The following is an 11204-nucleotide window of genomic DNA, read 5'->3' as shown; positions in this document are numbered from 1 at the left end:
ATTTTCATCTATTTTTCTTGACTTCAGTTGGTATTATTAGTTGCCTTCAAGTAGATACTAACTCATGGTGAGCTATGTATAAAACAGAACAAAATGTTGCTGATACTGTGCTATCTTCATGCTTGAGTCCATTGCTATGACTTGCATCAATTCATCTCATTGAGGGTTTACCTCGTTTTCTGTTTCTAGACACAGTTTTTAACTAAAAACTGCTATAATCTGTCTTCTAGAGCCATTGTTGTTCCTGTAGTTAGGTGCCGTCAAGTTGGTTCCAACTGATAGCAACCCTATGCAGAACAAAAGGAAACACTGCCTAGTCCTGTGCCATCCTCACAATTGTTGTTACACTTGAGCCTATTGCTGTTGCCATTGTGCCAATCCATTTCCTTGGGGGTTTACTTCTTCTTCACTGACCTTCCACTTTACCAAATGTAATGTCATTCTTCAGGGGCTGGTCCCTCCTGATAATATGTCCAAAGTATGAGAGATGAAGTCTTGCCATCCTGGCTTCTAAGGAGCATTCTGGGTGTACTTTTTCCAACACAGATTTGTTTATTCTTCTGGCAGTATTAAAAGAATACTTTTAATATTCTTCTTCAACACCATAACCCAAGTATATCAATTCTACCATTTTCCTTATTCATTGTCCAACTTTCACATGAATATGAGGCTATTTAAAATACCATGGGTTGGGTCAGGTGCACCTTAGTCCTCAAACTGACATCTTTGCTCTTCAACACTTTGAAGAAGTTTTGTGCAGAAGATTTGCCTAATTCAGCATGTCGTTTGATTTCTTGATTGCTGCTTGCATGATTGTTGATGGTGGATACAAGCAAAAGGCAGTCTTTGACAACTTCAATCCATTTATCATGATGTTATTTATTGGTACAGTGCATCTTGGTGGCATGTTTGATTAATTTCAGACTGAAATTGGTTGTTGTTGTTGTTATTGTTAAGTCATGTTGAGTCATTTCCAAACTTTAGTGAGCCTGTATAGAGTTTCTGAGGAGTGACTGGTGGGTTTGAACCACTGACTTGGTGGGTTTGAGCCACTGTACTTATGGTGAGCAGTCCAGTGCTTATCCTACATGCATACCATAATAGTACTCATTATCATTGCCCTTAGTGTTTGATTCATAAATTTGAATAATAGTGGTATTAATTAGTCTTCCTTATAGGCATAGGGATATAACCTATCACATTGTTGTTGTTGTTGTTAAGTGCCATCGAGTCGGTTCTGACCCATAGCGACCCTGTATAGGGTTTCCTAGGAGCAGCTGGTGAGCTTGAACCATGACCTTGCAGTTCAAACGGCTTTGCAGTCTGGCGCATTAACCCACAGCACCACACCAGGACTCCTATCACATTGTACTTCAAGATAAATCTTGAAATGTTCTTTTAACAATAAATGTGATGCCATTCCTCTTCAATTTCTCATTCTTGGCATAGTAAATCATATGACTGTCAGATTCAAAATGGACTATACTGTCCATTTCAGCTCATTGTTGTTGGTAAGTGCTGTCAAGTTTTGATTCAGAGTGACTCTGTATAGGGTTTCTAAGGAGTAGTGACTGGTGGTTTTGAACTGCTGACCTTGTGGTTAACAGTCCAGTGCTTATCCTATAGCGCCATATTAGTACTCCATTGTTGCTGTTGTCAATTGCCATTGAGCAAGTTCTGACTTTAGTCAGTGACCCTGTATAGAGCTTCCAAGAAGCAGCTGTGAGTTGCAACCACAGACCGTGCAATTCAAACAGACCTTGCAGTCCAGTGTACTATCCAGCTGAGCCACATCAGGACTCCAGGACTCCATTAATGCCTAGGCTATTGATGTTTATGCATTCCATTTAATTTTTTTTTTAAGTCCTTATCATGAATTGAGTGATCGTTTACATGGGAGAACTCAGTTTTACACTCATTCTGCAGTATTTTGTTTCATTGCCATGATTACAAGCCCCTCCGTGCATAATCATTCAACAGTATTTGTTTCTATCCATCTGCTGTGTGTTTTTGTGTTAATGTACACGAAAACACTCAGGAATATATAATCATTTAGACAACCAAAGGATACATTCTGCAAGCCTGCTTTCTGGCTGCCAGCTCACAGCCTTTCTCTTTCCATGAGTCTAGAGTCCTCAGCTGCTCTGTCTCTCCATGCCATCACCTCTGCCTTCATTTCTGGTATCACTGCTTCTCTGGATAGTGTCCCACATTCCTCACATGCTCTTCTCCCTTGATGGTCCTAGGGTTCTCTGTTCCTGGAATGTAAGATTATTTCCCCCTTTATGTTAAAAAAAACTTCTATACTTACAGTTGTGACAATCGCAGTTAGTCATGATAACAATTATTCACTATTGAATCATAAGAATTTTATTGCCATCTCCTTTCACCAGACTCATTTAGACAAGATTAAAACTGTTCAGTGGGGAGTCTACCTTCCCCCCCACACTCTTCCATTTAATTTTCAACCCCTTCTAATTTTCCACATAAAAATGATTAATGGACGTTTGCAGCTGTTTCTTCTCATTTTGAGTTGTACTCCAGCAGCAAATGAAGGTCCTGAAAGCTTTGCTCCATTCTCATCATTAAGGTCAACTCTACTTTGAGGAGACTGCTCTTCTTCAATCATATTTTGAATGCCTTCCAACCTGAGTGACTAATCTTCCTGCATAATATCACACAATGTTCTAATGTTATTCATAAGGTTTTCAGTGGGAAACCATTCAGAAGTGGTCTTTTTTTTCTCTTTCTAGTATGTCTTAGTGTGGAAGGTCCACGGAGACCTGTCTACCATAGGTGACCCAACTGGCATTTAAAACACCTGTGACAAAGCTTCCAGTATCATAGCAACACGTAAGCCATCACAGTATGACAAAGTGATAGATGAGTGGTGGTTTGAAGTCATAATGGACTGGGAAACCAGACATTTGCACTTTCAATTGTTTCAGTCAGAGGAACTGCACTTACAGCCACCTTTTTTGGCGGGGATGTAACAACACCACCACCAAACATCTTATTGTTAATAATATGTAGTATATGTAATGTTGCAGCACATAGCTGAAGATGTTACTCTCAGATGTTCACTTGCAGATGCTCAAGATTATGATTTATAAAGATAATAATAATAAAAGACAATAATAATGAAAACTTTATAAAAGAGAGAGACAAGTATTTGACTTTGTCAGAACATTGTTTTGTTGTTTTTCGGACATTGTTTTGTTGCGATTAAGTTGATTCTGACTCACAAGGAGCCCATGAGTTAAAGAGTATAGCTTCTCCACAATGTTTTCTTAACTGTTATCTTAATGGAAGATTTACAGAACTTTTCTTTTGTGTTATTGCTGGGTGAGTTTGAACCATCAACTTTTGGTTAGCAGAAGAATACAAACCATTAATCCCATTTAGGGACCTAGGCACATATAAATGTTGTACAGTACTATCAGGGAATTCATTCTTATTACTTTGCAGATACTTTATGAAATAGTCTAGACAAGCACTGTTAGATCAGAGGGAGACTTATCAATAATATAACATAAAACAGTATGACAAAATTAAAAGTTGACAAGCACTCCTGAAGGTATACCTTACTATACAAAAACAAACTGTTTGGCCACATAAAAAACAGGCCTTATAAAGTTAACAATAATTCCTGGGAGAAAATTGTTCCTCAGAACAATTTTTTTTTTTTTTTTTTTTTAGTGGTAGACAAATGATCACTTCTAGTGTTGTATCCATTTGTTGAAATATCTCAGTTGGTATTCTGTCAATTCCTGGAGATTTATTTTTGGCTAATGCCTTCAGTGCGGGTTGGAATGTTCCCTTCAGTACTATTGGTACTTGATCATATACTAGCTCTTGAAGTGGCAGAATGCCCACCAGTTCTTTTTGGTACAGTGATCATACATTCCTATTATCTTCTTATGCTTCCTGTGTTGTTTGGCATTTTGCCTACAGAATCCTTCAGTATTGAAACTCAAGGCTTGAAGTTTTAATTTAGTTCTTTTATGTTCTTCCTTTCCTTTTAGTTTTCTAGCTTCCCTTTTAGTTATATGTTGTTGTTGTTAAGTGCCGTCGAGTTGGTTCCGACCCATAGCGACCCTGTACAGTGTTTCCGAGGGTGTAAATCTTTACGGGAGTAGAAAGCCTCATCTTTCTCCCGCGGAGCAGCTGGTAGTTTCGAACCGCTGACCTTAAGGTTCGCAGCCCGATTCGTAACCACTACGCTACCAGAGCTCCTTTTTTTAGCTTTGCATATATTGTTACAATATTTTACTTTGCCTTCTCTAGTTAGCTTTTCAAATTTTCTGTTCAGCTCTTTTACTTCATTTCTTCCACCCAGTTTAGCTACTCTATATTGAAGAGCAAGTTTCATAGTCTCTTCTGACATCCATTTTAGTCTTTTCTTTTTTTCCCCCTGTCTTTTAAAAAGACCTTGTGCTTTCTTTATGACATTCTTGACATTGGTTTGGTCTTTGATCATTTGTGTTCAATGGGTCAAATCTAGTCTTGGGATGGTCTCTAAAATCTGGTGGGATATACTGAAGATCATACTTTGGTTCTGGTGGATTTGTTTTAATTTTCTTCAACTTGCAACTTAAGCTTGCATTTGAGCAACTGATGGTGTGTCCTGCAGTCAGCTCCTGGCCTTGACTGATAACAAACTTTTTCATTGTCTCTTTCCACAGGTAAAGTAAATTTGAATCCTGTGGTGAAGAACTCAGGTAAAGTTGCTGTTTATGCTGTGGAAAAGATAAGTAGGTGCTAAGTAAAGGTGTAATGCATGAACACTTAATTCTTTGGTATTACAGCATAATCTAAATACTTTGAGTTTATTATGGCTTTACAAACTAGAGCCCTTATAGCTCAGGAAGTAAGGGAAACCACAGAATAATTTTTCTCAAGTAAATTGTTTACAACTTTAAAAAAATCTTAAAATGAAAAGGAATGGTAAAGTCCAAATTTCATACTCCTTTTAAAGACAAGCATGCTTCTTCAAATGCATTTGTTTGGTGGTAGTGGTGAATCACTTCAGGCTACATTTTCAGACTCTTTGAGGGTGATGTTATCTCTACTTTGGTTTCAGGGGTGCTTAGCAAGAAAAGTCAGCTGTGTTACATAAAACATTTTTTCTTATAATGAGGTATATAATGTGAATACGGAGGAAAATTATCAATAATGAACATCTGTGGATGGCTTTACCCTCTATAATGTCCTTCATATTATTATCTTTTCGGAGCGTCACCACTTCCCTTTGACTGCAACGCAGCGCAGGGAGGATCAACATTTTCATTTTACAGATTAGGACATCGAGATGACTGAATCCTCCCGAGGTTGTCCTGGGACTCAGAACTGAAGAGTGCCCTTTATTACAAGATCTTTATCACATGATCTCCATGGAAGCAGAGGAAGTGGGTGGCCAGCAGAGACTGTGGGATCCTAGGTCTGGGGCTTAGGTGTCCCTTCCATGCTTGGCGCCTCGCGTAAATGAGGACGGCTTGTAGACCACCAGAGAAAGGCGGGGCCGAAAGTAACACCCCCCCCTTCTCAGGACCGCACCGGAGACGCCTGTTCGCCCCGCCCAGTCGCCATGCGTTAACTGCATGGGCAGGCTTTGCAAGTTGGGAGGGGCGGGGTCGGAGGCGCTGATTGGCTCCTCCGACAGGCTTTGGTTTCCCTGGCCACGCCCCTTCGCCCTCTCCCCGGTTGCCCCGCCCCTGCCGCGCTCCCGCCGCCAGGGAGGCGGCGCGCAAGCCGGTCCCCTCCGAGCTGTGCAGCGGGAGGGGCCCGACCCGCGTTTCTCCTCCCTACAGTTCCCCATCCTTAAAGCACGAGGCCGGACGCTCCGCCTGTTGGAGAGGGCGCCGGGATCCGGACTGCGGACAACCTAGACAGGCGAGGCCGAGCGAGGAGGAGGGCCTGTGGAGACTGAGCAACCGCCACGGGCGCGCGGTCGCCTCAGCCCCGACCTAGTTGTGCGGGAGTTGCGAGAGGAGGGGTACTGGACGTCATTGCTGACGGTCTGAGCGTTGCCCGCTCCCAATCCGCCCCTGGGCTTCTCCCCTCGCCAAGCCTGCCGGAGCTCGTGAATCGGCTGCCTCAGTCGTCAGCTCGCAGCCCCAGCTGAGATCATGTTTGACAAGACGCGGCTGCCGTACGTGGCCCTCGATGTGCTCTGCGTGTTGTTGGGTACGTAGGCGCCGCCGCCCGGCCGAGGGGCGTGGGCGTGCGAGCTCGGGTGGGATGCGCATCCCGCGGCCGTGTGTCTGCTGCACGGGGCTCGCTGGGAGCCGCGCTCCGGCGCGTGGGGGGTGTGCCTGGCGTGCGCGCCCGGCGGCTTCCGCAGCGCAGGTACTCCGCTTTGCAGGCTGCACCCCGGCTCTCGCGTGGCCGCCGCTGTCTGCCTGTCGCCGGCTGGTGCGCCGAGCCCAGCTCTGCTTGGACGCTGCTCACGCCTCTGCGCTCAGCCCCTCACTACTCCCCGCTTCTGTCCTCCGTTTCCCGTTTCACTCCTAGCAGAGCAGAGTGGGCTGCACCCCTCGCCACTGTAGAGACGCCTGATCACTGGCTCATCGCGAAACTGGAAGCTTGATGCTGAGAACTGGGGTTCTCAGAAACAGGCGCCAGGACATGGTTATCTTACTTGTGGGAAGCAGTTTAATTTTTCGGCCATAAAAGGCTAGAACGGTCCTAATTAGAAGGTGTTGCCAGGTTGTAAATTGTCAGGTTGCAAGTGGGGGTGAGGATGCCAAGTTTCTACCTATAGTGCTGAAGAAGCTTGACTTTTTTTGAGGGGGAGGGATGCCCCAGACTTGCTATTTGCTCCTCTGGCTAGACCTTGCCATGGTGTAGCTTTCCATCTCCTGTTGTAGCCATCCGTAGACGGTCTTTGACTGCAACAAATTTAGCTTTCTGATGGAAGAAGAGTTCAGTTCTGGGGCTTCTGCTGAGCAGTTACTCCCTTCTTTTGACGATAAAGAATTGAAATCATCTGAATAAGGGAGAAGAGATGTTGGAAAGGGTGGCTTTTACCTTTTTAATGTGTCATATGGCAGTTATGTTGTGAACTATTTATAAATTATGGGAGACACAAAAATACGACCTGCTGCAGGTTTGTGTAGTTCTCATGTTTAGGAGTCTCTGGTGATGCAAATGGATAAGCTCTGGACTGACTGAAACGTTGGCACTTCAAACCCTCCCAGATGTGTCTTGGAAGACAGGTTTGACAATGTGTTTCAGAAAAAGGTCACAGACTTCAACACCCTTTGAAGCTGTTCTACTTAACACACATGGGGTCGCCATGAGTAGAAGTCGATTAGGCAGCAAGTAACAAGAACAACTCTCATGTTTAAGTAATTCAAGTAATACTGGCCAAGTTCTTTAGGTTGGAGATCTATGACTTTGGCATCTAGATTCAAGTCTGCATAATGGCTTCTCAGTGATAGGAAATTTCCAGGGTTTTAATCATTTGTTCCTAAATAGTCCAAGGAGCCTTGGTGGCACAGTGGTTAACTGTTTAATTGCTAACAGAGAGGTTGATGGTTCAAACCCCCCAGCCTCTTCTTGGGACAAAGATGCTTTAGTAAAGATTTACAGCCTTGGAAATCCCACGGAGCAGTTCTGTTCTGCAGTGTAGGGTCACAATTGAACAACAGATAGTAATAACCAAAACCCCATTGCCACTGACTCCAGTCTATTCCAACTCATAGTGACTCTGTAGAACTGCTCCTTAAAGGGTTTTCTAAAACCGAAATCTTTATGGGAGCTGATGGCCTCATGTTCTCCCACGTGGACAACATTGTTTCCTGAACATTACATTCTTTTTCCTGTAACCTGGCCTTGCAAGATGCTTGCAATCTTAGTGAATGCTGAAAAATTTTTTCTTACCTGTTTTGTTTTTTCTTTCTTTTTTGGGGGAAGAATTTCATTTTGTTATCTATGGAATGTCTTTATTGTATACCATGATGCTTTTTGTGTAACGGCACAGTGAAATTTTAGGAATTCATTTTAAGAGAGGGGAACACATTTTGGGAGGCTTATTTGTATAGGAACTCTGGTAACGTAGTGGTTACGAATTGGGCTGCTAACCTCAAGGTTAGCTGTACGAAACTACCAGCTGTTCTGCTGGAAAAAGATGAGGCTTTTTGCTCACATAAAGATTTACAGCCTTGGAAACCCTATGCAGGGTTGCTATGGGTCAGAAGGGACTCTACAGCACTTAACATTTGTGTAGGAAAGGAGCGTGATAGCATAGTGGATTATGAGCTGGACTGCTAAACTCAAGGCCAGTAGTTGCTCTGTGGGAGAAAGCTGAGGCTTTCTTCTACCATAAAGATATTTACAACCTCGGAAGCCCTATACAGGGTGGCTATGAGTCGGAACCGATTTGGCACACCAGCACCATTTGTATGGGGACAGAAATGGTATTGCAGATGTAAGGACATAGTAATAATGATATTAAAATATAGTCACATTTATTTGTAACAAAGAGCTTACTATAGGGAAAGTTGTTAGATTTAGAAGTATTATTTTAGCATATACTTTGTCAGCGGAGCCTTGTTAAACTTCATTTGTGTTTTCATGAAGGGAGAGGAAAATATTTGATCAGAAGTAGTTTTGATAATATTACACATTATCCTGCCAGATCCACACATTGCATACTAACAAGTATATATCAGCTTGTTTTTTACTCTGTGGGAGTTACGAATTGGTAAAACAAATATCCTGTTCTTTCTGTGGGCACTATAGTACGGATGAAATGCAATACCACTGTGAGGTAGCTGAAGCTCATGTTAAACAAAGCCACATTATGTGAATCTGCAAGGGTTCTGTTTTTTAATTCATGAAAAATGAAAGGACCTATATGCAGTGTAATTTTTATAAATTGTAGATTCTGGTTGTCTTTTATTTTCCATCTGATGAAAATTGAACACACTGTAATTAAGACAAGAAAATCATATAATTGCACCATGGAAGGAAGAATAACTTTGGTGCTACATTGACCTGGCCTGTTGTTGTTATGTGCCGTGGAGTCGGTTCCGACTCACAGCAACCCTTTACAGAGTTTCCGAGGCTGTAAATCTTTACGGGAGCAGAAAGCCTCATCTTTATCCCATGGAACAGCTGGTAGTTTTCGAACTGCTGACCTTGCGGTTCACAGCCCGATTTGTAACCACTATGCTAATAATTCAATGTATTTTTAAGTATAAGGCCAGAATTCTCTTTCCAAAATAGAAAGTGAAATACTGACTTATTTTAATTAGCTCTACAAGATGACATCCATAAGATCAAAGAGCACAGCCTTCCTATGGATTGCATCTCAATGTAAAGAAAACAAAAATCCTCACAGCTGGACCAATAAACAACATTCTTATCAACGGAGAAAGATTGAAGTTGTCAAGGACTTCATTCTTCTTGGATTAACTGTCAACACTCATGGAAGCAACAGTCAAGAAATCAAATGGCGTATTGCATTAGGCAAATCTGCTGCACAAGACCTTATTAATATTTTTTTTTTTTATGTTTTATTGTGTGCACAAGACCTTTTGAAAGTGTTGAAGAGCAAAGATGTCAGCTTGAGGACTAAGGTGTGCCTGACCCAAGCCATGGTATTTTCAGTAATCTCATATGCATGCGAAAGCTGGACAATGAAGGCCAGGATGGCCAAGCTTCGTCTCTCATACTTTGGACATATTGTCAGGAGGTATGAGTCACTGGAGAAGGATGTCATGTTTGGTAAGGTGGAGGGTCAGAGAAAAAGAGGAAGACCCCCAACGAGATAGATTGGCCAAGTGGCACCATTGCTGGACTCAAGTGTGGCAACAGTAGTGAGGTTGGCCCAGGATAGGGCAGAGTTTTGTTCTGCTGTGCATAAGGTCACTATGGGTCGGTACCAACTCAATGGCACCTAACAGCAACAACAAAATAAGATGACATTAGATCTAACTGCATTCAGCTCCATTATGATGAACACAATGTGGGAGAATAGGGTACTGTGATGCAGATCTTTTTCATGTTGGGTTGTGAAAGATAGGAATCTATAAGCAAATTACCTTTCTCAGGGAGTCTTTCTAAGAGTCTTGTTAAACTTGGCTTTTATTTTCCTTACTGGCAGCTGGAGATTGGCAGCCTAAAATCATGGTGGCTCAAAGAAGGGTATCAACTAGGCATTAGTTGTTTTTTTTTTTTTTCTTTTGCTGTGGAGAATCTACAGGTAAGAGTTTATGATACCAACAGAAAGATGAGTAAGCACTTCATAAGTACAGGGTTATGTGAAAGTGATTCGTAATTATAACCTGAATATGTTCCAGGTTCTGTTAATGACCACTCCAACATCATACAGTATATCCATTTTAATTTGCCTATGTTACATGATTGTGCTACATAGCTACTTTTATAATTTCACAGAGGGTAATGTTGGGAGGCTTATGTGATCATTGAACATTCCATGTGTGTGTGTGTGTTTTTATATTTCTACCCCTCAGTCATCTTTATCAAAATTATCAGGCATAAGTTTCTCTATTTATATAATATGCTCAAATTATACTTTTCAGTGGAACTGATAAATCTTGAAAAAAGAATGATAATTTTGAGATCAGTATATTTGATTTCGTCCTAAAATGATGCACAGCCTTGCCATCTCTCTCTAGCTCTTTTGGTGCTGGTTCTGTGATTGTGGAAAAGACTGTAAGCATCTTCTGAACACGCAAGAAAAGCTGCTCAACAGAGAATGACAGTGGACTGGTATTCTTTTCTCTTGGCTTGAAAGTGGCTGTATTTGCTCAATGTGTTCAACCGTGTCCTGAGTAAAGCTTACTAGTGTTTAGTTGCACAGAGTCATTCCAGTATTTATGGCATTAAGCTGCCAATTAATGGATACTGAGTCAGTGAATTGATTAGGTTCATACTGACTGAAGGCCAGCTCTGTGCCATGTGCCATGTTAGATACTAGGAACATAAAGATAAATAAAAACTCCTGACTTAAAGGAGCTCAGAGTCTAGTGTAGAAGCAAATAAATAATTACAATACATCATGATAAGTACAATAATGGAGAGTGGAATAGGTGCCCTTTGAACACAGAGAAGGGTGTTATCTTTGATCTGTGCCATTATAGATAAAATGGTTATCTGTTTACTCTTGGTGGTGGTAGTGTTAAGTGCCTTTGAGTCTTCCAACTTGTGGCCACCCTGTATAGGATTTTTGAGGC

General features: G+C 41.9%; 1 protein-coding gene across 2 annotated transcripts in view; it reads left to right on the top strand.

Moving 5' to 3' along the window:
* Positions 1–6116: 6116 nt before the first annotated feature.
* PPAP2A (phosphatidic acid phosphatase type 2A) overlaps positions 6117–11204 on the top strand; it is a 165644-nt gene continuing 160556 nt past the window's right edge. For both annotated transcript variants that reach the window (XM_006874639.1, XM_006874640.1), the window contains exon 1: positions 6117–6186. In XM_006874639.1, the coding sequence (XP_006874701.1) occupies positions 6129–6186 (58 nt within the window). In that variant the 5' untranslated portion in view covers positions 6117–6128. The remainder of the gene's footprint in view (positions 6187–11204) is intronic.

The sequence above is a fragment of the Chrysochloris asiatica genome, unplaced genomic scaffold (assembly GCF_000296735.1).
Source record: "Chrysochloris asiatica unplaced genomic scaffold, ChrAsi1.0 scaffold00291, whole genome shotgun sequence".
Taxonomy (NCBI): Eukaryota; Metazoa; Chordata; class Mammalia; order Afrosoricida; family Chrysochloridae; genus Chrysochloris; species Chrysochloris asiatica.
This window is presented reverse-complemented; position numbering and strand designations above follow the sequence as displayed.